Source organism: Lemur catta, chromosome 18, assembly GCF_020740605.2.
Source record: "Lemur catta isolate mLemCat1 chromosome 18, mLemCat1.pri, whole genome shotgun sequence".
NCBI classification, from domain to species: domain Eukaryota; kingdom Metazoa; phylum Chordata; class Mammalia; order Primates; family Lemuridae; genus Lemur; species Lemur catta.
The window spans coordinates 39,826,615-39,850,283 of record NC_059145.1 but is presented as its reverse complement, the minus strand read 5'-3'; the positions used below and the strand labels follow the sequence as shown (position 1 = coordinate 39,850,283).

Here is a 23,669-nt window from a genome sequence, read left to right as displayed (position 1 = left end):
AGATAGAGCTGCCCATACTACCCACTGTCTGCCCTTATCTCCAGCTAGAGTCGTCTACACAGCCCAGAGTGCCTGCCCCACCTGCAGGCAAGCCTGGCCACGCAGCCCAGAAAGTCAGTCCCGCCTCCAGCCCGGAGATGGAGTTGGAGTGGGACATAAGGCAAAACCTAGTCCTTCCAAACCAAGGGACCAGGTCGGTTAAGGGGGTAGGGATGTGTGCAAGGGCAGAGAAGCCAGGTGTGACTCAGCCCTCATGTGTCACTGCCTGGGTGCACGTGACAGTGTGATTCCCATCCATCCGATACTTCAGTCACTTTACATTTATTGAACACCTCCTGCACGCCAGAGCTTCATGCATGCCAGAGCTTCAAGCACACCACGTACACAATGCTCACAAGAAGCTTGGTGGCATCGCTTTGCTTTACCGATGAGGAAACTGAGGCTCAGAAAGGTGAACCCCTTTGCTCAGGACACTTTGGTGAGGAAGGGGCAGAGTTGGGTTGGAGCCTCTGAGCCACGTGTGTCCAGGCGCTGAGGCTGGGTGTGCAGGGGTGCAGGTAGGACAGTGCCCAGCTGTGAGTTGTGCACGCTTTGTGCAGGTTGGGGGCACAAGCACCCACTCCTCCCAGCCCCCACACACACCACACCTTGCTCACACACACTCACAGCTCTCAGAGACGTGTAAGAGGCACACTTGGCCACACATGCGTGCACACACCCACAGGGTAAGGCTGCCGTGGTCACAGACTTCCCATGCATGGCCATTTGTGCCTGGAGATGCCCCTGACAGCCCCATCTATCTGGGGCAGGTGCTGCCTCATGGAGCACAGATCATGCACGTGACCCTTAGCCGACACTTCCCTGTGTGGTGGCCACTGGGGGGGCAGGCCTGTGGGACTGGTCTCAGATGCAGTGTTGGGCTCCTTTGTTGAGGCTCCTGAAAGTCACACGATGACGACCACGTGTGGTGGCATCCGGCTGCTCGGTGACTGTGGGGCACCCAGACGTAGCAAGACTCCGAATGGTAGTGACCTCATCTGGTAGTGTCCAAGCTGTCCAGACATACTGTAAGTCTGTGAGGCACACAGGTGTGGCAAGACTCCCTGTGGCAGTGACCTGACATAGCAATGTCCAGCTGTCCAGACATGCTGTGACTCTGTAGGGCACTCAGATGTGATATGACACCACACGGCAGCAGGCCCATGTGACAGTGTCCAGACGCACCCTGCCCAGATGTAATACCATCCAGCTCTGCTGCTGTCCTCCAGGTCTTTCCATCCAGTGGCCCCATCACTGTGGCCCCTCCCTCGGGCTTAGCGGCGGCCAACATGGGCCAGGATGCGGGCGTTGGTGGCAGCCCGCTCCCTGGCCATGCTGGCCCGAGCTTGCTCCAGTAGAATCTGCAGGAGGCCGATGGGGACGTCCAGTGAAAGGGTGATGCATGGGCCAGGGCGGGGACCAAGGCTGGGTTGGCCCCGGGTAGCTGAGGTGGTAGCTGAGGGGCTCTCTGAGGCCACAGGCCAAAGAGTGGTCTGGGGATAGTTCTGAGTGAGGAGCTGGAAGGCTGGGACAGGGGTCGCTGGGACAACCAGGACCCTGCCCAACATCAGGACCATCAGCACCAGCAGAGCCCACCTGGTCATCGTGTGGTCAGGCTGCGAGGAGAAAACAGGCTCAGGGCAGGGGCTCTGGTCAACTGGGGCTCACAGACAGAGACAGAAGGTGAGAGCAGAGAGACAGAGAGGGAGACTGAGATACTGAGAGTAAGAGACCAAGAGATTAGCGAGGCCAGGACAGGAGAGAGACAGATAGAAACAGAAACAAAGATAAGAGAAGAGCCAGAGTGAGACAGAGAAGATCAAGACAGCCAGAGAAAGGGGGCTAGAGAAAAAGACAGAGAGAAAGAAAGAGGAGGAGAGGGAGGGAGAGAGAGGAGGGAGATGAATGAGATGGAGGTGGAGCAAAATAGAGGGAGACTGGAAGAAAAAGACAGAAAGAGCTAGAAACCATCCCAGAGACAGAGAAAACAGGGGCTCAAAAGGAGAGGTGGGGGTTTTGAGCAGGAGAATGCAGCTGACCCAGGAAAGAGAAGGGCAGGAGTGGGGTCGTTGAGACAGGGGAGCAGCCAGAGATCCCAGAGCCCTCCAGGCCCAGAGCCTTCCACTAACCCAGATCCCATGTCCCCTTGACCACCAAGACCCTTCCCATCCCAGACAACCCGGTCCTACCGCCACCAGCTTTCTTGGGGTTAGTCGGGCCGCCGTGGATGCCTGGGGCTGGGCCAGGCAGTGCTGTCCTGTAGTCTGACCCTCTGCCCCACTTCAGGGCCCATTTATCTCCCTCAGCCCCCTGCGGTGGGAAGCAGGGCATGTTTCCCGGCATGAGGTAGCCCCCAACTTATGACTCATCCCCTCCCGGGGGGCAGTGAGAACACATCCTCAGCCCCCACCCTATCTGCTCCTTTCTGGGAACAAGTTGGGGACAGAGGATCACAAGACAGTGACCAGGGCTGGGCAAAGGGACTTTGTACCCATGCAGAATAGTACTGACCACCCAGGGAAAACCTGCTTCCCTGACACCCCTATCTCCCCAAACAGTCACAACAGGAGCCTTTTAAAACAGCAGCTTTAATGCCCCCCAGAATCAGCACCATGTCATCACAGGCTTGGGTCAAAGGGCAGGTCAGATGCCAGTCACATCCGCTCACTGCCCACAGCCACCCCCCACAGTGAGTCATCTGCCAGGGAGGCAGGAGCCACAATGGGGGTTTGTCCACAGGGGGGAAGGCGAGGCCCATGGGACCAAGTCACTGAAATAACGGACACACACACGCACGCTCATGTGCACACAGCCCTCTAGCACCAAGGGGAGGGACAGCAGGGGCCTGCCGAGACCCCGACTCCTCCAGGGGACGCTGAACTTCAGCTCATCACCCGGGCCTCAGCTCCGGGCAGCACCTGCAGGATGCAGGTTGGAAACTCTCTTCAGCCATGTGACCTTCTTACCCAGCCTGTGGCCACAGAGAGACACAGGCAAAGGCATCCACGGGGAGGGAGCTGAGGCCACAGCAGGGCAGGGGGCTCTGGCCTCAGAGAGGGGACACATGCTCCAGTCTTTAAAGGAGGGAATATGAAGGGGAACCATACCGGGGGCTCCACAGCTGGGGCTCTGGATTCAGTTCTTTGGTCTGGGGTCCCCGGCCCCCTAGACTGAGGGAGCTTCTCCCCTAGGACCCTGACCTAGAACCTTGACCCAAGGACTCCTCCCTCAGGACCTGCTCTGGGCTGGCTCAGTGCCCAGTACCCTCTTGGGGTGGGGTAGCCCATACCTGTTCCCTGGCTGTGGGTCACCCGGGGCCGGCAGCGGCGCTCACAGGCCTCACGGGTCCCGAAGCGGTTGGCATTCCCTCCACAGCCGCCATAGACAAAGGGGTGACAGGCCTCCGTGCCACCCGGCACGGCCCGATGGTACCAGCGCAGGGTGTAAGCAGTACAGGAGCCCTCATCCAGTGGCAGGGAGCAGGGGTCTGGGGCCAGTAGGGGTCAGGTCAGCAGGGTGGTGGGATCAGAGATGGACAGTGGGTCAGGGAGAGGTCAGCAGGGATCAGCTGGGCCCGCTCCTACCTGGGTCCCTGTGGGCCCAGCCCTCATTCTCACCAATGCCGTCCCAAGGAGCCTCAAGGTCCTCGTATTCCTCCACGGAATACTCAGAGTACTCAGAGAACTCGTCGTCCTCAGGGGGCACCTGGTCTGCAGGCAGGGTGGGGTGTGCTGTGAGCCACAGCCACTGGCTCCAGGGTGGGGTGGCCAGCACTGATCTCCCGTGTGTGCACATGAGTGCTCACACATGTGCCCTGCATGCAGACCCTATGTGCATGGCATGTGCCCTGCATATATGAGCACCCATGTGCATGTCGGGCCCCATCCACACATGCCCCATGGGTCCAGCTGTCCTCACCTTCCTCCTCCGCATGAGAGACCCGGAGCACAGGTACAGGGTGGAGCTGGGGGCCGGCAGTGTCTGCAGCATAACTAGGGAGGGGCCCTGGAGCCAAGAGCAGGGGGCACAGGGCTCTGGGGTCACCATGGGCAGCCACACCAACCAAACCCCCCTGAGGGGGCCCAGGTGATAGGCAGGGCAGGGTCTAGGGTGAAGAAAGTTCTGCGAGCAGATGATGACTCACGTGATCCAGATGCGATAAACTGGCCCTGGCAAGCTGGAGGGGCAGAGAGGGACAATGACAGAGCAAGAGACAGAGAAAGACGGAAAGATGGAGAGACAGGGACACACACACAGGGGGTAGAGATATACACAGGCACCAGGAGAGAGAAGAGAGAGGGTGGGAGGTAGAGAGAAAGAGAGGAAGAAAAGCAGAGAAGAAACGGAGGACCAGAGAGAAGTTGGGAACAGGCGACAGAGGGCAAGAGACAGAGGCAGAGTCAGAAACAGGCGGCCGTGGGGAGAGGGAAGGCAGGTGCAGACAGAGAGAGGTGGGGAGAGACAGAGCTTCACCCTCTGATGGCCCTCAGGGTCATCACAACCCCACCCGGGTCCACGTCGGTCCCAGTGGGACCAGCCCTGCTCTTACTCCCATGCCCCCCGACCATGTGGCCATGCTGGGCACCCAGGAACACGGTACCCACGTGTGCCTGTGTACCCTCCATTGGGTGCAGTGCCATCCTCATGTGGGTGCTTCTGTATATCCATCCATCCCCACCCATTTCCTCGGCCACTTGCCCCTTGTAAGTTCTGGGGACTGCCTGGCCCTGTCTGGGGTGGAGAAGGGGTGGGACCCGGGAGACTCCAGCTGACCCCACTCACCACAATGCTGACTCATCTCCTGACGCACAAAGCCCCGAATGTCATCCTCCTGGGACCACAAGACCACAGGGACCATGAAGAACCCATGGATCACAAGGACACAAGGCACATAATGCAGGGACCACTGAAGGACAGCATGGAGCCAGGGGACCAGGCCAGGGGGTCAGGGTGCCAGGAGTGGGAGGCAGGGTCTCAGCCCTCCCAGGCCCACACTCACTGTCAGCGCAGCTTCTCCCTTCTCGCCACGCGGACCGGGGGGCCCTGGCCGCCCCTATGTGCAACAGATGGGACCAGGCTGTGACCTCTGATCTCAGGGACACCAGAGGTCAGCCCAGTCTCTGACCCTAAGCCCAGGAATCCCCACTTACCTGCTCCCCTCTCTCACCCGGGGCCCCAGGGGCTCCAGGGGCCCCCACCACACTCTCTCCGGGGGGACCTCGTTCGCCCTGTCAGACACAAGGACCGAGTGAGCAAGATCAGAGGCAGTGGGGGCCAGAAGTCAGGCAAGTTGGGGATCATCTTCAGAGGCTGAGCAGGCAGGCTGGAGAGTGGGTTTAGAGGTTGGAAGGGCAGAGGGTTGGGTAGGAAGGTTCAGGGCCCAGGAGTCAGAGTTGAGGTCCCTTACCTTCTGGCCCTGAAGTCCTTCCGGGCCTTTGGGACCAACACTGCCAGGGGGCCCAGGGGGACCACTAGAGCCATCATTGCCCCTGGGACCTGGGAAGCCCCCCATTCCTGGAGACCCCTGGGGAGAGATAGGACAGGGTCAGTGACCAGAGCCCCCAGAGACGGACTCACTCCCAAAGAACACACTCCCACAATTCACCATGGCCCTGGCCTCAACTCACCCGCTCCCCTTTCTCGCCCTGGTCACCCTTGGGTCCTGGCTGCCCATCAAAGCCTCGGTCACCCTGGGAACAGAAGAAGCATGAGAGACCTGCCTTGCCCTCCCTCAGCTCCTTAACACCTGTGAGCCTTCTGGCCCAAGGCCTATAAGCTTCCATGGCCCAAGCACCTGTGCCCTTACCACACCTGTGCTGTGATCCCAGTGACCCCAACCCCACTGGAGCCCTCTGCCCTGACACACACTTTCCCTGCTCACCTCCCATCCTTTCATCCCAACCCTCCACTGCGACCCCAGCCCTCCTTGAAACCTCAAGACCAGCCCCCTTCACCCCCAATGCCCCAACCCGCCATGACCTTCCTGGACCCTAAACCCCCATGACCCTACATGATCTTCTGTGCCCCATGGTGACCCCCCAACCATGTTCACCAACGAGAGACCCTGTACCTTGGGACCAATCAGACCCTCCTTGCCAGGAGCTCCTGACTGGCCTGGCACACCAGGCTCCCCCTGGAGAAAAGAAGACATGAGCTCGGCCCTGGCCGCTCGGCCCTGGCCGCTCGGCCGCTCCTCATTCTGAGCGTGCCCCGCACTCACCAACTCTCCTTTGCGTCCTGCTAGCCCGGGGCGGCCGGGAGGACCAGCTTCTCCCTGCAGGCGTCAGGTGGAGGGGTCAGCCTTAGGCCCCAGGCCCTGTAGCCCCCAGCCCCAGCCCCTCTGTACCTTGTCTCCCTTCTCTCCATCAAGGCCACAGGCTCCCTTCACCCCCCGTTCACCCTAAGGGAGAAAAGCAGGTGAAAAAGCCACTTCTGGACACTTCACCTTATGACCCCAAAACCAGCTCTCCAAACCAAACTGGCTTCAGACACTCAACCCCTGCCCTAACAGCACACATTCAACCCTGGATACCCCAACATCTGACCCAGATCCCTCACCCTCAAACATCAAGCCTTCCTCACCAGGAGAAAAAAAACTATCTCCTTCCTACCTTGAGGCCCCGGGGACCCATGAAGCCAACATCTCCTTTGTCTCCTCGGACACCAGGGGCTCCGTCCCTTCCCGGGGATCCCTAGGGAGGAGAGGGGTCAAGATGAGGTCAGGGGGTCAGTGGGAATCAAAGACAATCACCCTGGATAGTAGGCAGGAAACACCACGGGGTAAGAGTCACCTCGGGAGGCCAGAGCCACTGGGGTTTGCCATAGGGACAGGGCCACCATGGGCAGGGGATACCATTCCAGGGGATTACTGTGGAGGTGGGGGCCCCTGGGCGATGTGAGGACACCATGAGCACTGGGTCACTCTAAGGCAGACTACCACACGGGCAGGGCCCCCATAGTGATGTGGCCCTATGGGGACAGGGGCTCCCTGTAAGAGAACGGGCACCTTACCGGGTCACCAGGGATCCCTGCTGCACCAGGCTCTCCCTGTGGGAAACAGATTGGGGGAGCCCATCAGTGTGACTGTCCCCCTGCTGGCCTATTTGCTGTATGTGCAGCCACTCGGTTACTCAGCGGCCAAGGCCCAGGCTGCACACATGTGGCGGACAGCAAAGGAGCCAGAAACCCTCCAATGTTTGACACCCAGGAACAGGTGTGTGTCATGCATGGCTCTGGACCTGTGCCTGGGTTGAGGCTTGCCTTGGGTCCCGTGAGTCCACGTGCTCCCAGCGACCCAGCCGAGCCCTTGTCACCAGGTTCTCCCTTGGTGCCCTGTGGAAGTGACCAGGAGAGGGACACAATCAGGACCATCTCAGGCTTAGAAGATGACTGGAACCCACTCTTCAGTGTTGCTCCCACTGACCATCCCCAGGGCCCCGTCCCATCTGGCCCATACCACATCAGGGTGGAGCTGGGGCTGTGGTCCATGGAGCCGCTCATTTCTCACCCCAAGACCCCCAGACTCTTGCCCTCCCTCTTATCGCTGGGTCCTTGATCCCATCTGGAGCACCCTTTACACCCCAGGAGCCTTCTTCCTGCCCCTACAGAGCCCCTCACAGGGCCACAGTCCACAGAGCTCTCCTCCTGACCTCACATCAAGGCCCTGAGCCCTCCTCGGAGCCCCCATCCTCTCAGCACCCTGTGGAGTCCCTATAGCCTACAGATCCCCCTTCCCCTCTGACCCCCAGAAAGCCCCCTCCTGTCCTCCCCTCCTGCCCTCACAGACCCTCTATGGAGCCCCACAAGCCCACAGGACCCCATATAGAGTACCCCATCCTCTTCGCTGTACCTTGTCGCCAGGCACCCCAATGTCTCCCCGAGGTCCTTTGTCACCATCTATGCCCCGAGGCCCTCGTTCACCCTGGGTCGGGTCAGAAGTCCCAGTCAGGAGCTGGAGGTCACCCTCTGGGGGTCTGAGCTCTCAGATGACCTGGGCAAGTGCCACAGGAGCCCTCCCACATCCAGGGGAGCCCCAGTCTGCACATGAACCAGACCCACTCACCATGTTCCCCTTGGCACCCGGTGGCCCCGGAGGCCCCACAGTCATGGCTGAGTCACCCTGAGGAGGTCAGGAGGAGTCAGAGGAGTAAGGAACATCCTGGTCCCTTGTCCCTGCCCTCCCCTATGCCCACACTCACCTTGTCACCCTTTAGCCCTGCGGTTCCAGCGTCACCCTATTGGGTGGAAGAGTGTGAGTCCCACCCAAACTAGGGAGTCCCCAGTCCTGAATCCCCACTCCCACTCACACCAGGGCCTGGTCCTCACATTCTTACCTTCTCCCCACGCTCCCCACGGCTGCCAGGGAGCCCCTGTGTGAGAGAAAGTGACTGTGAGCTATGGGAATTTGAGGGCGGTGGAGGACCAAGGGGGACCCGGAGGAATGAGGAGAGAGGACCAGACAAAGAGGACAGGAGAGTCGACAAGGAGAACCAGAGGCCTGGGGAGGACTGCAGAGAGTGTTCCAAGGGCACAGAGGGCACAGGCAGGGGAATGAAGTCCCCAGTGGGACCCACCATGAGTCCTCGGGGTCCCTCCTGGCCAGGGCGGCCATCTTCACCCTGGATGGGGACATTAGGTCATTGACCAGAGGCAAGAGCTGTGATGAAGGGAGCCCCGGGGGGCCCTGGCTGTGGAGCAGAACATACGTACCCGGACACCTGGCTCCCCGCGCTCGCCTCGAGGCCCGGGCAGCACTGCTCCAGGGTCTCCCTGGAGATCAACAGGACACCAGGGATAAGTGAGGTGAATCAGTGGGGGACAGAAGTCATGGGGGGTCAGTGGAGATTAGAGGGGGTGAGGCACAGGTCTGAGCCAGCAGCATTTGTCCCACCTACCTTGTCCCCTTTGGGTCCAGAGGCCCCCGGTGCTCCCTGTGGGTCAGAGTGAAGTGAGGGTCTTCTGGCCATCAAAGCCCACACACGCATGTGTGCCCCAGCATGTGTGCCCCAGTGTGCCATAGTCCCCTTCTCCAATCCTCCAATGGATAGTCACTGACACTCAGGCAACAGACACATGGGACATGTGGCTTCTACTCACCACTGACCCTGGTGATCCAGGTGGCCCCAAGGGGCCTGGGGCTCCTTCTCTCCCTGGGAGACCTGCCAGACCCTACCAGAAAAATGGGCAAGAGAAGCAGAGAATGACTTGGGAACCCTCCTCCCCCTCTGCCCCCGACAAAGACTGTGAGCCCCCAAGGCAGGGCCACTGCCTCCTCACCCCACTGGATTCAGAGGTCTTGAAGTCACCAAGTCCCCACATGTTGCTCCCAGCCCCCTCACCCGCTCTCCGCTAGGGCCCGGCTGACCCGTCTCTCCTCGAGGGCCTGCCTGACCAGGGAACCCGACAACACCAGGAGCACCAGGGGTCCCAGGGGGTCCCAGATCTCCCTGAAATAAAGATAGCCAAGAGAGGAGTGGTCACCGTGGGAACTCCACTCCAGGACTAGCCCCAGAATTCCCTCTTGCTCCCACCTCCAGTGGCCTCCCTGCCCGCTGACCCTGCCACTGGTGAGGGGGCCCTGACTTACCTTCATACCTGGAGGACCAGCTGGCCCAAGGGGGCCCTGGACCCCAATTCCTGGGTCACCCTTTGGGGAAAAGAGGGGTCAGATCAGGCTCAGAGAGTCCCAGGACCATGAACCCCAGCAGGGGCCCATCTAGGTACATGTACCTTTTGACCTTTGAGTCCTGGAGCCCCTTTCTGACCCTGAAAAAACAAACAGCATTTGAGAAAGTAGGAATATGAGCATAGAGCTCAGATGTGGCCAAAAATATTCCCAGGGGAGTTCAGATATGACATGAACACATGGGAACTTAGGCATGTGTCCAAGAATTGGCTCACAGGAGCTCAGACAGGACAATGGACTGACCCTTGAGGGCACAGAAAGAGGGAAGCTCAGATGTGACCACAGATATGTGGGAGTTCAGGCATGACCACAGGCACATGGAGCTCACACATGAGTGCAGACATCCGGAACCACAGACATGAGCACAGATACGTGGGAACTCCAACGTGTCCATTCCCAGGGAGCTCAGATGTCATCACAGAGGTGAACTCAGACAGGCGGGGGTGGGAGAAAGAATTATAAACACATGACCAAGGAGAGGCCCACAAGAACTCAGATATGTCCTGAGACCTGGGACATCAGACACGTTGAGGAAGAGAAGGTCAAGGACAGGCACATAGAAGCCAAGAGGGGGCACCCAAGCCCGCAGAGTGTGGAAGCCAAGAGCGTGTGTCCCCGTGTGCTCCAAGAAGCAGGCTCCAGAATGCTGGGACGCGCAGCCAGAGTCAGGGGTTCAGACATGCACACAGGCCCAAGAAGGGTCCCTCATGTCCACAATCGTACTCCTCAAGCCAGGCTTGCACTCGCCCAGACCCCAGACTCACATCTTCCCCAGGGTCTCCAGGCTCCCCTGCACGGCCAGCTTCCCCCTGCACAGAATGTGTGGTGAGGGGGTTCAGCCACCCAGCCTTCCCCTTCTCTGCCCAGAGTCCAGGCCCGGGCCAGCCCCACCTCACCTTCTCGCCCCGTGGCCCTGGCAGTCCTCGGTCACCTTTGGCTCCCTGTAGAGACAAAGGTCAGGAGGCAATAGAGGCATCAGTCACAGAGAAATGAGACTCCAAGAGGGAGGCATGAGGCCAGGGGTCAAATGTGGGGCATATTATGGAAGTGGAGGATCACAGGGCTGGATCAACCATGGGTCAGAGGTCACCTGCTGTCAGACGTTCCACACTCACCGGCTCGCCCAGCAGGTCTCCAACAAGGCCTCCAGGGGCTCCCTGAGGAGGGCGAGGTCAGTAGGGCTCCTTGGCCCCCACGGCCTGGCTGTTCCTCCCTGGCCTCCCGCACACTCACCTTCTCTCCCTTTGCTCCAGGGGGCCCGACCACCACCTGTGGGGAATGCCTAGTGAGGGGCCCAGCCTCTGCCTTCTCCCTGCCCCTCCCTGCCATCCCGATGGCATTCAGACTAAGGCTTGGGGGTGAGGCAGAGGAGATGGTGCAGGGGGTGGAGGTCAGGGTCAAACATCACCTGTCCAGGGGGCCCCATGGGTCCAGGTTCTCCTTTAGGTCCGACAGGGCCAGGCAGACCTGGTGAACCCTATGGCAGAACAGCACGAGGGGCTCAGTGCCTCTCCATGACCCGCCCCTGCCGCCCACTCCTCACATTCCAGGCACACAATTGGGCACCGGGACCCCACAGTAGGCCTGCAGCAACCTCTCCCCAAAACACGTACTGGCACACCAGGGCTTCCTCTGTCTCCATCTTTTCCATTGGTACCATCACGACCTGGGGCTCCCGGCTTCCCGGTCTCCCCCTGAGAGGGGGGAGCTTTGTCAGGTGCCTGCCTGCTGACCCCTGACCCCTGGGGTCCAGCCCCTGACCCCTAGGACTCACCACTTGTCCAGGCAAACCTGGTGACCCTTGTGGACCCTGAGGGGGAATAAGTCAGATGTGACAGTGACACGGAGCAAGGGACAAAGGAGAACATGGGGGAAAAGGGGACCACAGGGGTAGGAATATGGTGTCCCTGCAGGGGCCACAGAGACTCACTCACCACAAGGCCTGAAGGGCCCGGGGGCCCAGGAAGTCCCACAGCCCCAGTAGGTCCAGGCAGGCCCTGGAAGAAGAAAACGTTCAGGGCAGTGCCAACCCCACCCATCTCCCTATGACCGCAACCCATGAGCTGGGCCACTCACGCGTCCTGGGGGTCCTGTCTCTCCAGGCTCCCCCTGCAAATGATCCAGAGACCACATGAGCAGAGCCCATGTGGACATGCCTCCTGGTGCTCAGCCTCATGGCAGGGAATGACATCCAGGAGGCTGGCCAGTGTTGACCCTGGGTGTGGGCATGGCTCCAACGTGCCTTCTCCTCGTCCCATTCACATACCCCCCATGCCTGTACTCACCTTCAGGCCAGAGGGTCCCTGGGGTCCTGGAGGGCCAGCAAGACCCTAGAGAAAAGTGTCAAGGGTAGGGGACAGGGGTCAACACTATCTGCCAGGGCTTAGTGGATTAACATAGATAAGACCTAGCTGGCTCAGCAGCAGTGACCAATGGCCGTCCCATCCCTCCTGGACCCCCACCAGGCAATGCTCCCTCATCACTCACTGGGGCACCAGATGGTCCAGGGTCTCCATGGCCTCCCTGTTAAGAAGAGAAAGAGTTTGATGGGGGGAATCATCCCCACCCCACCAGAGACACTGAGGCAGTACTGCTCACTGGGGCAGGGCACAGGGTGGGGGCAGGAGAGGTGAGAGTTCTTGGGTACTCACCGCTGGGCCAGGGGTCCCCCTCGGACCCTGCAGACCCTGCATAGAGAAGGTGCGCTGAGCCTCAGTTTGGGCCTCCCCTGGGCCTGTTCCCACCTTCTGGGGGCTTTGGCCTTGGGGGCCACTTCCACACCCCACCCCTCCCAGGCACACAGCACGTGTACCTATGGCCTGCACCTCATGGACAGCACACATGGGCCTGTACACATGCACACACACACAGACACGCACACAGCAAGCCTCTCAGACATCGTGCACATGTACCCACTCCTGGGCAGGAAGGCACAGCCCCCCGACTGACAAGTAACACACACACACACACACACACACACACACACATGCGCGCGCGTGCCAGCACCCAGCAGGGGTCCAGAGCCTGGGCCAGGCCACTCCTGCCACCACTCACCGGCTTCCCTTCAGGCCCAGCCATGCCACGCTCTCCTGGTAGACCCTGAAGAGAACAGGTTTAAGGCTACACTGCTCTTGTCTCCCATGCCCAGCTTCCCCTCCACCATCCCTGTAGACAGTTGGAGGCAAGACCCAGACAGTGCCAGGCAGTGCAGACTCCAGCCCTACACACAGGACAATACATGAAAGAGCCATGTTCTTGCACGTATGTGGCCCGTGAGGCAAAGACTCACCGGGCTGCCATTGAGACCCCTCTGTCCAGGCTCTCCGCTCTCTCCTTTGACGCCTGGCATGCCCTGCAGGCAAAGCATCGTGCCTGAGCCCTGACCCCTGCCATGTGTCCATGCGCATGTGCACACAGCCCTGGCATGCCTCCATAAATGAGGGGGAAGTAAACAGCCGGGTGGGAGGCCTCACCCTGTCTCCTTTGGGGCCTGGGTCACCGGCACTGCCTCGCTCCCCCTGTGGGGATGAGATGTGAAGTCAGGCCCTGGTGCCATGGCAGGGGCTGCCCCCAAGCTGATCCCACACACTGACCTTAGCACCCTTGAGTCCAGGGGGTCCCTGTTCTCCAGGGAGTCTGGGACCTAGTTCATCCACGACCACCTGTAGGCACAAGGTGACAGGGGAAAGATGTGTCTGTCACAGAGGCATGGAGGGGTCATCACAGATCACAGGATCACAGAGGGTTATAGGGTCAGAGATACCACATGGGATTTCTGGGGCCCAAGCTGAGGGTGCCTTCCTGGTCACCCATCACAAGCCCAGGGCAGGGCTGGGGTGATCACCTTGGGGCCAGGGGGTCCAGGAAGGCCAGGAGGGCCATCTCTGCCCTGCAGAAGAGAAGAAAACGGGGTGGTAGCCCCAGCACAGCCTTCAGGCAGCCCTGCCCTGCGGAGCCCGTCCCAGCTCACCTGTTCTCCACGCTCTCCTTTCTCTCCCCGTTCTCCCTGAAATGCAAAGGGCAGGGTGAGGGCCATGTCTGTGGGGTCCAGCCCCTCCGCACCCCAACCCCCAGCCCTCCTGGCCAGTCCCGAGGCTCACCCTCTCTCCTGGCCTTCCTGCCTCCCCCGCACCTCCAGCCTGGCCTGGAAGCCCAGGAATACCAGGCTTTCCAGGCTCCCCGGCAAGGCCGGGAGGCCCAGGGGAGCCTCTCTCCCCAAGGGCCAGGCCAGGCGGCCCCTGAGGGCCAGGGTCTCCACGCTCTCCCTTTAGCCCGCGTTCTCCGGGAAAGCCGATGGGGCCCTGGGGGAGCAGAAGAGGGAATATTGGTGGCTGTACAACTACACCCTCCGTGGGGCACTCCCCACTGAGCAGCCACCACTCACCTCCTTGCCTGGGGGTCCCCGCTCGCCCTGTTCCCCCTTGGGGCCAGGACGCCGGTCAGGCACAGGCAGGAAGCTGCCAGAGCTCTCATCCCAGGTCTCCACGATCTCCCGTAGGGCAGACGCCTGAGGGACAGTAAGGGGTCACAGGAGCAGGGCCCATAACTGCAACGGCCCACCCACTGGGCCCCTTGGGCAACACCTGCCCCAAGGGGCCCCACCTGTCCCCACCTCCAGCCCCTAAAAAACCTACCTTGACACCAATAGTTTCCAGCAACCGCTCCACATTCTGGGGACACAAGGGTTGGGGTGAGGAGATGCCCACAAAGGAGAAGCCCCTGCCTTCTGCCCCACACTTGTTCTAGAAAGTGCCTCCATGCCCTCTTCCCCAGGCCTCTGGCTCAACCCTTAGCCCTTGGTTGAGGCCTGGTTGGAGGCCGCCAGGAGCCCCTTCCTGGCTTGTCCACATTGCCCAGGTTCTCTTGAGTGTGGGCTCCAGGAGCCCCAGTGGGGCAGGGGGCTGAGCATACAATACAGATCCTGTGGGGCCTCAGGGCAAGGGGAGGGGAAGGAGAGTAACTCCCATGGGCGTGCACGCGAGTCCAGGGCCAGGTCCCAGGGTTGGCTCACCGCCATGCTCCCAGGCTCTCCTCTCAGGCCTCGCTCTCCAGGGCGGCCCTGGAGAGAGCAAGAGACACGCTGCTAGGACCCAGCTTGGGAGGCGTGCGTGTGCATATGTGGGTGCTATGGCTACCTGTGCATGCGGAAAAGGTAGGGGCCTCACCTGTTCCCCTTTGGATCCAGTCTCCCCACGATCGCCCTGAGAACAAAGAACGATCAGGTAGGGGAAATGTCCCCCAATCCTGGTCTGCCCCTCACCATACCGCCTACCCAGCACATGCACACTCACCTTGGGGCCCACGCTTCCTGGGACACCAGGAAAGCCCTGAGATATGACAGAACACAAAGGGCTCACACAAGACACAGAACACAAAGGCATCCCAGGAGGGTATCCCTTAGAAGCATGATGGCCTCTGTTGCGCCCAAGTCCCAGAACCACCCTGGATACTCACCTGGCCAGGAGGGCCAACTGGCCCTGGGAGGCCCGGAGGGCCCTGGAGTCCAGGGCTTCCAGGAGCTCCATGCTCACCCTTGGGGCCATCACGACCCTGTGGAGGATGCAGTCAGCATCAGGACACTGAGAACCCAGAAAAGAGTGAAGCCATACTCCACAGGGTCAGGGTCAGGGTCAGGGGTCAGAAGTTGCAGAGAACCCCAGCACTCACTTCTCTCCCAGGGGCGCCTGAATCTCCCTTCTCTCCCTAAAGAAGACAATGATGCTTTGGACATGGCCCCACTCTGAGGCCAGAGCAGACCCCAGGCGAGGGGCTTTACCTTCCTCCCGTCTTCTCCAGGGTCCCCAGGTTCTCCCTGCAGGCAGAGGACTCACATCAGCCCAAATGTTCACCGGTGTCTGGTTGCAAGACACTGTCTTGGCAGATTTCAGATGACTATGACTATATGTCTGTGCCTGTAGATCCACGGCTCCACGTGTCTTAGAGTGTGGCCTGTGACTGTCTGAGTGAGCTGCGGCATGTCCAAGGGTGTGCTTGCACAGGCCTGCTCACCCCAGATGTAACTGCACGTGGCCTTCTGCCTCTGGATTTCTAGATGTATCTCCACATCTCTGCACCTCTGGGGTGGTGAGCGTCCACATCCTGGGCGTGTGCGTGTACCCACGTGTGTCTTAGCATGTGTACCTGTGGGTCTGTGTGTCCCGGTCTGTCTGTACACCTTGGCCTGTGTCCGCATATGGGCATGGGCTTTACACGTACACAGCCCCCCAGTGCCTTGGCATCTGTCTGCAAGTCTTGTGTGTATCTCAATGTGTATGGCCATATGTATGTGAGTGACTGTGGATATAAAGGCATGTGTTAGCATGTCTCAGCATGTGTCACACATCAGAGTCATGAATGTGTGTCTCATCATGTCTCAACACAGGTCCACATACAGTCCTAGGTCCATGTCTTACTTAGCACATACCAGGTCTAGGTGGAAGCATCTGGGGGTCAATATGTCTCCAAGGGCCCTAAATGTGGATTCATGCCAGTGTATCCATGCCTCATTGCCTATGCCTGTGGCTGTGGGTTACCTTGGCATATGTCACCCATCCAGGCACCAACTGGTCCATCCACCTAACTCACTGTGTCTGCAAGGCAGCCTGTGTGTGCACATAGAACTGTTTCAGGATGTATCTGTGTCTGGGCTAGGTGTACAGGTATTGGCACATGTCCACGCGTGTCTACATGTGTGCCTCTTGTATTGCTTGCATATCTGGCCTATGTGCGTGCACTGGCATTTCTCAGCATGCTGCAGCTGCCCTGGACACACTCACATTTTTCCCATTCAGGCCAGGTTTGCCATCCTCGCCTGGCTTTCCCTGCGGGAACGGATCATTGGTCAGACATCAGGGCTGGGGTGAGGGGAGTAAGGGGGCAAAAGAATAGTATGAAAGCCTGGACTCACCGGTGCTCCAGGGGTGCCAGGGGGACCGGGGGTCCCGTGTTCTCCTCGGAGGCCTGGAAGCCCCTGGAAAAAGTCCTTGCTAAGATTGAGAGGGCCCCTGAGATGTCTCTCGAGGCACACCCCATGGACTGGGAGGACCTCACTGACATCTTCCTCCAGTGTAGAGACCTCAGGATCAGGAGGTCCTATAGAATCCCCTCAGACATAAATCTCATGGGCTGGGGGGACCCCTGCTGAGACTCCAAGGGAAGAACCCCCAGAACTTGGAGGGCCTGTTAAGACTCCCAAGGCAAAGAAGATCGGAAAGGGGGCTTCACTAAAACCTGTCTGCCAGGGACTGAGACCCCTCTCAAAGACAAGCTGGACCCAACCTCCCCCCACCCACTGATGCTGAGACTATGAGAACCTTCTTACGCTGGGCCCCTGAGCCACCCTCCTCCCCAGCATCTCCCCTTACTTACGTCTCTCCCTGGGTCCCCGGCTTTGCCTGCAGCACCCTAAGGAGAGATTCAAAGTCAGTGCCTCATGGTCATGGGGTCAGGAGCACTGCCCACGGACAGGGCCACTAGCTGCTGTGAACGCAAGGCCTGTGTGGCAGTAACACACCCCACCCATGCAGGGCTCTGGGAGAAGACACAGATCACACACCTGGCCCCAGAGCTTGTCAAGCCCAAGACCACCCAGAGAAGTCTCAGGTTTAGGGCCCTCATGTGAAGGGAAAAGGGAAGGGGATGACCAGGCGGTGACTACGACTCACATTCAGCCCAGGAGGGCCAGCAGGGCCTGGTTTTCCATCCAGCCCACTCCGGCCATCCAGCCCGGGAGGGCCCCGGTCACCCTGAGGAAAACAGAGTGGTAAGAGGCCTCGAAGGCAGAGATGGATCTGAGAGCCCAGGTTCATGTCCTGAAAAACCTCTACCCCTCTCACCTTCTCTCCAGCTGGGCCTCGGACACCTTGGTCCCCCTGGAGGGAACAGGGTCAGATAAGAGGTGAGGCCAAGGCGGGGACTTAGGCTGACGGAGGAAAGTGCACCACTCACCTGTGGGCCTGGGGGTCCCCGAAGCCCGTCGATGCCCTGAGGATGGGGGAGGAAGAGATCAGAGCAGGCTTTCCTAGGCCCACCACCCCCACAGGACCACACTCACCCTCTCCCCAGAGGCTCCAGGGGGGCCGGGGTCACCCTTGGGCCCTCGAGGACCCTCCTGTCCGCGGTCCCCAGGCTCTCCCTGTGGCAGAGACAGGCTTGCTGAGGGAACAGCCTTGAGCCAAGGCATGCCCAAGGCAGACCCTGTCGTGAGCGGCACTGGGATCCTTTCCTAGGCCCCACCCTCAGACCCCAATACCTTCTCTCTGGCTCCAAGTCCTGGGTCCACCTGCCAGGGGGAGTGACCAGTGAGGAGAATGGAACAACGAGGGGAAGTGTGGTGGTGCGGGGAGACAGGGTCAGTGAGGGGCCACAGAGATCAAAGGGGGTATCAGAGGGGCAGTGGGGGAAGTGGGAGTCAGTGGAAGGAATGAGGGGACATGGCGTGGAGCCAACAGAGGCAGGCGAGGGAGATGACAGAGGCCCAGACCCAGCGCAACCCTTACCAGCCGTCCAGGGGATCCTGGGGGGCCCTAGGAAAGGAAATGGCTGTAGCCAACTGGAGCCCTGAGGTCCCAGGCATGGCTCAGGTTTGGCCCAGGCTCAACTCTGCCCCCAATTCCCTGCAGCACCTCAGTGCCAACCCCGGAAGGGAGGCCAGGCCCAAGGGTGGCCATCAGTGCTCCCACTTGACCTTCAGGCTCCTCGTGTGAACACCGGCCAGAGCACTGGCAGCAGCACCAAGAAACTCCCCGCCCTCCCGAGCCCAGAGCACCAGCACTACTCACCGGCTCCCCACGGTCGCCCTTGGGTCCAGAGGGTCCAGGGCTGCCCTGAGGAAAGCGGGGGTCAGGGTTGCTCAGGGTAGACAAGAGTGTGGGGGAGCTTTGGAGGCACCATGAGGACTCATAGGGACCCTGGTGGCCTTTGGTTGGGATGCAGGGGTCATAGGGAGTGAGGACTGTGAGGGTTCAGGACTACAGGGCTGGGGTGGAAGGATCGGGCTGGGAATTGGATGGCTGGGGGGCTGAGGCTGGGGTCAGGGATGAAGGTCAAAGGTTGGGACTCACATTTCGTCCATCCTCTCCAGGGTCTCCCTGGTCTCCCTTCTCACCTACAGGCCCCCGAGCTCCAGGTGCCCCCTGAGAAGAGCAGCTGGTCTGAGACAGACCCTCCCGGCACTTTGCATGTTCCCCATGACCCTCCACATTGCCCCGGGTTCCCCATCACCCCCATATCCATGTCAGAGTTTCCCACCACCCCTTTCCCCCATCAGAGTTTCCTGTCACCTTCATGCCCACCTCCCCCATCACTTTCATACCTCTCCCTGCCAAGACTCACCCGAAGACCACGCTCGCCTGCTTTTCCAGGCAAACCCGGGTCACCCTGGTGATGGGAAAAAGGGCTACATTGTGCAGGTGAGCTAGGCTCTAACTCACCCAGGGAGTAGGGACAGAAGGGCCCCGGGCACCAGCTGGACAGGAGGCAGGAAGAGGAACTGGTGACCTGGTGGAGCCCCCAGCCCACTGGTATCCCAATTCAAGGGTAAAGGATTGGAAACCACAGCAGGGAGGAGTCTCACCGGAGGACCCTCGTCACCTTTCTCTCCAACTTCACCCTGTGAGACATGAGAGTCAGCCCTGGTCCCAAGAGCCCCAGTAATGCTGGCAACACCCCTACTCCCCTCCCCCCACAACTCCCCCAACTCTAGCCTCTCACATCTCGTCCTCGGGGACCAACAGGTCCTGGGGCACCAGGCCGCCCAGGGTCTCCCTTCTCTCCAGGAAGCCCTGAGTCACCCTGTGGAGGAGGCAAGAGCGAGGTGATGCAGGATACCTGCACAGGTAGCCCTGGAGGGGAGGGGACCCCAGACACCTAGAGGTTACCCAAGGTCACAGGTGATCACCTGGGGTCCTGCTCTGCCAGTGAAGCCAATGGGACCCTGCAGGGGATGGGAAGGGGGGCAGGACTTAGTTGGGGTCCCAGGAACCACCTCATCTCCCTCTGTTACACTCCCCATCCCCATGTTTACTCACCCTGTCTCCAGGGTCTCCCTTGGGGCCAGGGTCTCCAGGAAGAGCCAATCCAGGTGGGCCCTATAAGTTGAAGAATAAGTAGTTAGAATGGCACAACTGTCACCTGCCCCACCCCCTGAACACTTTCCTTCACTTACCTGTTCCCCTTTGACTCCAGGAGTTCCTCTAGGCCCAGTGGGCCCCATATCTCCCTAGAGGTGACAAAGACCATCAGTGCTAGTCCCAGGATCTAGTTACCCCCACAACCCAGAAATTATGCCACAACCCTGTGACCCTCATATCCCAGAGACAGGCCCTACAATATTGACCTCAACCCTGTAACAATCTCTTCTCACCCACACCGGACTTACCTTGTCTCCTTTGGCTCCAGCACCAGCAGGTCCCTGAAAACAAACAGGAAAGACACAGCTTGGCCCCATCTGGGGGTCATACAACCAAAGTCTTAATTGGGATGGGAGTTATATAGAAGCAGAAGTCACAGAGCTCAGTCTCTGCCCCGAGGTCACAGGTCACCAGTGAGAGCAGGCTAGGGGTTATACAGAATGGGCTGACATGAAGAGCTCATGACCTTTATATTGGTCATGGGGTCACAGGATCCCAGCCAGGAGTTTGGAAGCAGCATGTGGCATAAAGACAGTCCTGGAGCTGTGAGCCTGCCCAGGGTCCCAGGGTTGTGGAATCCAGTCCAGAACAGTGGTTTACATGTGGGTCGCTGCTCAAGGGCTATGCTGTGCTCAGGGGCCCCAGCCTCCCTTCACTCACCACCACTGCTGGGTCCCCAGGGCGACCAGGCTCCCCCTGTAGAGAAAGGATGGGGGTCATAGACCCATCTAGGAACTCAAGGTCCCAGTCACCGACTTGCCACATCCCTGGTACCCAGCAGAATGACACCCAGCCTATGGACCTACCTTCTCTCCTCGGCGCCCAGTGGGTCCTGGTGGCCCCTATATGTGGAGAAAGTGTGAGCCCAGGAGGAGAGGAGGAGGGGAGGGACCCATGAAAGTCCCACTCCTGGTCCCACCACAGTCACAGACTCACTTCAGGACCCTCGGCTCCAGGACGTCCAGCAACCCCAGGAAGCCCCTGGGGAAAAGGAATGCAAGTGCTGCTCCAGGTGGGTGGGGGTGGGGGAGTTATGGGCAAACAAGGGCTAGAGGGTTGGGGGTGGTAGCTGGAGGGGTGTCATGGAGGATTGGGATTTAGGCCAAGTAGGGGTCAAATGTGGCAGGAGGACAGAGACCAGATCAGTGAAAGTCAAGGTCAGTTTAGCAGAGTCAGAAGGTTAAAAGCCGGCTGGCTGGGGTTGAGGGCCAGAGCCTGTATCAGCTTTAGCAGTCAGGGTTTAGCAGTCACGTGAGGAGGGGTGAGGGGCTGGGGCAGTGGGGGTCAAGGGCAAGAAGTCAGAACCAGGAGGGGCACAGAGCCCAGGTGGCTAACCTGGGGTCCCACTGGGCCAGCGGGTCCACGTTCACCCTGATGGAACAGAAGAGGTCAGAGCTGAGTCTGGCCCCAGTTCCTCTGGGGCCCTGAGAGCTCCCCAAACTTCACTTACCTTCTCTCCAGTCTGACCTGGGGCCCCTGTCAGCCCCCGGTCACCCTAAGGAGAGAGAAGAGAGGAAGTGGGCCTTGACTTGACAGTCAGACCCCAAACAAGGTATCTCAAACTCCAACCGCCCACCTCTGAAATCACCACCTCTGTCCTGGAGAGAACCCTTACCTCCTGATCTTCCAGCCTCGCCTAACACCATGGGGGTTCCAGATAGCACCCCTCACCCCGGCCCCCCCATTGGTACTCACTTTGGGGCCAGTGACTCCAGGAGGTCCCCGTAGGCCCTGGAAGGATGAGGTTGGAGGTTCAGAGATTTGGGCTTGCGCATGAGAATGGAGCAGTGTGGTTAATGGTGGGGGGTGGGCGGTGCTAGAGATACGCCCACCGCATTCAGAGCCCCTGCCCCTACACTCACCGGCTCACCCGGGATCCCAGGTTGTCCCGGAAGGCCTGGGGCTCCATCCTCACAGACACCCTGAAGGAGAAACACATGGATGGATAGGAAGACCCAAGGGAGGCCCTGCCCCAGCACCCAACCTCCTGCCTCAGAACTGGGGCACTCAGAAGTCAGGTTTCCTACCTTTTCTCCTTTCTCTCCAGCGGGGCCAACTGGGCCTTGGGGTCCAGGGCTCCCAGGAAGACCCTAGGAGGCAGTAAGTAAGAATGCAAGCCAAGAACTATGAAGCCCAGCATGCAACCACCACCCTAGCTCCGCCCCCAGTCCCTCTGCCCACAGCCCTGAGCGGGTTCCCCAGCAGAGCCTCAAGTCCCCCTCACCGGCAGCCCAGGCTCCCCAGGAGCAGTGCCACCAACACCTGGTCCAGGAGGACCCTGGGAGAGAACAGCAGGTCAGGGCATGGTCAGGGGAATCAGACTCTAAGCCATCCCCACTATACCTTGTCCCTCACTTACCCGTTCCCCACGATCGCCTTTGTCACCCTGGAAAACAGATCATGACCCTATGACCCTGGGCCTCAACTCCTCCCACAGATACCAGGAGGGATGAGGGTCACTGTGGGCTGAGGAGTCACGGTGGGGCCTGGGGGTGCTCAAAGGGTCACATGGCTCAGAGCAACCAGGGGTCACCAGGTTTCTGAATCATATGGAGGTCATGAGGCTGTCACCTTCACACTTGTTCCAGGAATCCCTGGGGTACCACGAGGTCCTGGGTCCCCCACTGGGCCACGAGGTCCAGCAGGGCCCTGATGGAGGAGACAAAGTATAAGGAGTGACGCCACAGAGCCCACTCTCACCCACTCTTGCAAATCCCCCCAGCACACATCACTTGCCCCCACATACCCTGAACTTACCGAAGGTCCAGGGTCTCCTTTCTGCCCGGGAAGCCCAGGTCCCTCGCCTCCAGTGACTCGTCCAGGAGCCCCCTGTAGGGGCAGAGAGCAGTGGGTAGGACTTGGGACATGGTGCCTCAAGGCAGAAGCCCCTGGATGAGCCCCAGCTATTCCTTATCACGCCTCCCGCCTGGGGCAGCCCCACTCCTCTCTGGGACATCCTGGCCCCTCCCTTCCCTCATCACCTACCGGCTCCCCCTTTGGGCCTCGAGGTCCTCGCTCTCCCTGAGAAGACAACATAGCAGAGGGTGGTGCTTGGGCTCAGGAGAGTGTTGGGGCGGGCCCCACGGGCCAACATTGCACCACCGCCCCATGGAAAGAACCCTGGGAGAACTCCGGGACAGCACAGGAGGGAAGGCATCTTACCACTTCCCCACGAGGGCCAGGCCACCCTGGGGAGCCCTGCAGATGGAGGCCAGAGTCAGAACAGTCAGAACCACCCCACCCACTCACCATACTGTCCACTCTGGCCCCCAGGGGCAAGGCTTGCTCACCTTCGGGCCAGGGGTCCCAGGAGTCCCGGGGAGGCCAGGGCTGCCTGGAAGCCCATCAGCTCCAGGGGAGCCCTAAGGAGGCAAAGAGGTCAGGGCAGGAAGGGACTCTCCCCTTTCCTGGAGGAGCCCCATCAGCCAGGGGCCCCCTACCCCACAGGCCCCAAATTACTGTTGGGGGTGGAACAGGGGGCAGAGAAGTGGCCTCTTGGAGCTGAATAGAACTCAATCCCAGGACAAGGGCAGTGATGAGGCAAAGGCCTTCCCTGCCTCTGGGACCCAGATCTCAGAGCCCCAAAGTCTCTGGTGTGGTGTATAAGCTCCCCTTGGGCCCCTAGGAACACCCTGGGATCCTAATTCTGCTTCTGCCTTCTCTCTCCTAAAAACCCTGAGAAAAGTCTCCACACTCACCCTCTCGCCCTTTGCAAGGGGACTTCCAGGGGGCCCCTGGGGGCCAGGAGCACCGGTCCTGCCCTGAGAGAAGAGAGCAGGTAAGGAGGCAGTACCCAGTTGGGGCATGGGGACAGG

The 23,669-nt window shown here is 60.0% G+C and overlaps 2 protein-coding genes across 4 annotated transcripts in view; both read right to left on the bottom strand.

Moving 5' to 3' along the window:
* Positions 1–315: 315 nt before the first annotated feature.
* UCN2 (urocortin 2) lies at positions 316–2,520 on the bottom strand. The gene is made up of 2 exons (XM_045530308.1): positions 2,229–2,520; positions 316–1,655 (listed from the first exon to the last, which is right to left on the bottom strand). The coding sequence occupies exon 2, from the start codon at positions 1,641–1,643 to the stop codon at positions 1,314–1,316; it is 330 nt and encodes a 109-aa protein (XP_045386264.1). The 5' UTR covers positions 1,644–1,655; positions 2,229–2,520; the 3' UTR covers positions 316–1,313.
* An 88-nt stretch (positions 2,521–2,608) lies between these two features.
* Positions 2,609–23,669, bottom strand: part of COL7A1 (collagen type VII alpha 1 chain) — a 32,203-nt gene continuing 11,142 nt past the window's right edge. For 2 of the 3 annotated variants that reach the window (XM_045530306.1, XM_045530305.1), the window contains exons 32-119: positions 23,553–23,615; positions 23,145–23,216; positions 23,017–23,052; positions 22,840–22,875; positions 22,612–22,683; positions 22,426–22,503; positions 22,214–22,240; positions 22,079–22,132; positions 21,882–21,944; positions 21,717–21,776; positions 21,550–21,585; positions 21,305–21,349; positions 21,190–21,225; positions 20,791–20,835; positions 20,661–20,696; positions 20,515–20,550; positions 20,103–20,135; positions 19,890–19,943; positions 19,753–19,812; positions 19,623–19,658; positions 19,436–19,516; positions 19,299–19,334; positions 19,058–19,102; positions 18,787–18,858; positions 18,505–18,549; positions 18,223–18,249; positions 17,976–18,005; positions 17,778–17,858; positions 17,672–17,707; positions 17,560–17,595; positions 17,389–17,469; positions 17,093–17,128; positions 16,632–16,694; positions 16,501–16,545; positions 15,501–15,536; positions 15,392–15,427; positions 15,179–15,274; positions 15,016–15,051; positions 14,890–14,925; positions 14,736–14,783; positions 14,359–14,394; positions 14,109–14,231; positions 13,825–14,025; positions 13,695–13,730; positions 13,569–13,613; positions 13,318–13,386; positions 13,198–13,242; positions 13,014–13,076; positions 12,779–12,823; positions 12,376–12,411; positions 12,212–12,247; positions 12,010–12,054; positions 11,801–11,833; positions 11,659–11,721; positions 11,499–11,534; positions 11,338–11,418; positions 11,133–11,201; positions 10,958–10,993; positions 10,840–10,881; positions 10,621–10,665; positions 10,489–10,533; positions 9,769–9,804; positions 9,626–9,685; positions 9,378–9,485; positions 9,136–9,207; positions 8,934–8,969; positions 8,749–8,808; positions 8,613–8,657; positions 8,373–8,408; positions 8,238–8,273; positions 8,102–8,158; positions 7,889–7,960; positions 7,300–7,371; positions 7,051–7,086; positions 6,651–6,731; positions 6,386–6,439; positions 6,260–6,313; positions 6,110–6,172; positions 5,667–5,729; positions 5,447–5,563; positions 5,190–5,267; positions 5,039–5,092; positions 4,822–4,945; positions 4,184–4,216; positions 3,958–4,044; positions 3,657–3,749; positions 3,329–3,526; positions 2,609–2,957 (exon numbers count right to left, since the gene is read on the bottom strand). In XM_045530306.1, the coding sequence (XP_045386262.1) occupies positions 2,941–2,957; positions 3,329–3,526; positions 3,657–3,749; positions 3,958–4,044; positions 4,184–4,216; positions 4,822–4,945; positions 5,039–5,092; positions 5,190–5,267; positions 5,447–5,563; positions 5,667–5,729; positions 6,110–6,172; positions 6,260–6,313; positions 6,386–6,439; positions 6,651–6,731; positions 7,051–7,086; positions 7,300–7,371; positions 7,889–7,960; positions 8,102–8,158; positions 8,238–8,273; positions 8,373–8,408; positions 8,613–8,657; positions 8,749–8,808; positions 8,934–8,969; positions 9,136–9,207; positions 9,378–9,485; positions 9,626–9,685; positions 9,769–9,804; positions 10,489–10,533; positions 10,621–10,665; positions 10,840–10,881; positions 10,958–10,993; positions 11,133–11,201; positions 11,338–11,418; positions 11,499–11,534; positions 11,659–11,721; positions 11,801–11,833; positions 12,010–12,054; positions 12,212–12,247; positions 12,376–12,411; positions 12,779–12,823; positions 13,014–13,076; positions 13,198–13,242; positions 13,318–13,386; positions 13,569–13,613; positions 13,695–13,730; positions 13,825–14,025; positions 14,109–14,231; positions 14,359–14,394; positions 14,736–14,783; positions 14,890–14,925; positions 15,016–15,051; positions 15,179–15,274; positions 15,392–15,427; positions 15,501–15,536; positions 16,501–16,545; positions 16,632–16,694; positions 17,093–17,128; positions 17,389–17,469; positions 17,560–17,595; positions 17,672–17,707; positions 17,778–17,858; positions 17,976–18,005; positions 18,223–18,249; positions 18,505–18,549; positions 18,787–18,858; positions 19,058–19,102; positions 19,299–19,334; positions 19,436–19,516; positions 19,623–19,658; positions 19,753–19,812; positions 19,890–19,943; positions 20,103–20,135; positions 20,515–20,550; positions 20,661–20,696; positions 20,791–20,835; positions 21,190–21,225; positions 21,305–21,349; positions 21,550–21,585; positions 21,717–21,776; positions 21,882–21,944; positions 22,079–22,132; positions 22,214–22,240; positions 22,426–22,503; positions 22,612–22,683; positions 22,840–22,875; positions 23,017–23,052; positions 23,145–23,216; positions 23,553–23,615 (5,052 nt within the window). In that variant the 3' untranslated portion in view covers positions 2,609–2,940. The remainder of the gene's footprint in view (positions 2,958–3,328; positions 3,527–3,656; positions 3,750–3,957; positions 4,045–4,183; positions 4,217–4,821; positions 4,946–5,038; positions 5,093–5,189; positions 5,268–5,446; positions 5,564–5,666; positions 5,730–6,109; positions 6,173–6,259; positions 6,314–6,385; positions 6,440–6,650; positions 6,732–7,050; positions 7,087–7,299; positions 7,372–7,888; positions 7,961–8,101; positions 8,159–8,237; positions 8,274–8,372; positions 8,409–8,612; positions 8,658–8,748; positions 8,809–8,933; positions 8,970–9,135; positions 9,208–9,377; positions 9,486–9,625; positions 9,686–9,768; positions 9,805–10,488; positions 10,534–10,620; positions 10,666–10,839; positions 10,882–10,957; positions 10,994–11,132; positions 11,202–11,337; positions 11,419–11,498; positions 11,535–11,658; positions 11,722–11,800; positions 11,834–12,009; positions 12,055–12,211; positions 12,248–12,375; positions 12,412–12,778; positions 12,824–13,013; positions 13,077–13,197; positions 13,243–13,317; positions 13,387–13,568; positions 13,614–13,694; positions 13,731–13,824; positions 14,026–14,108; positions 14,232–14,358; positions 14,395–14,735; positions 14,784–14,889; positions 14,926–15,015; positions 15,052–15,178; positions 15,275–15,391; positions 15,428–15,500; positions 15,537–16,500; positions 16,546–16,631; positions 16,695–17,092; positions 17,129–17,388; positions 17,470–17,559; positions 17,596–17,671; positions 17,708–17,777; positions 17,859–17,975; positions 18,006–18,222; positions 18,250–18,504; positions 18,550–18,786; positions 18,859–19,057; positions 19,103–19,298; positions 19,335–19,435; positions 19,517–19,622; positions 19,659–19,752; positions 19,813–19,889; positions 19,944–20,102; positions 20,136–20,514; positions 20,551–20,660; positions 20,697–20,790; positions 20,836–21,189; positions 21,226–21,304; positions 21,350–21,549; positions 21,586–21,716; positions 21,777–21,881; positions 21,945–22,078; positions 22,133–22,213; positions 22,241–22,425; positions 22,504–22,611; positions 22,684–22,839; positions 22,876–23,016; positions 23,053–23,144; positions 23,217–23,552; positions 23,616–23,669) is intronic. The other variant, XM_045530307.1, reaches the window with a different exon arrangement.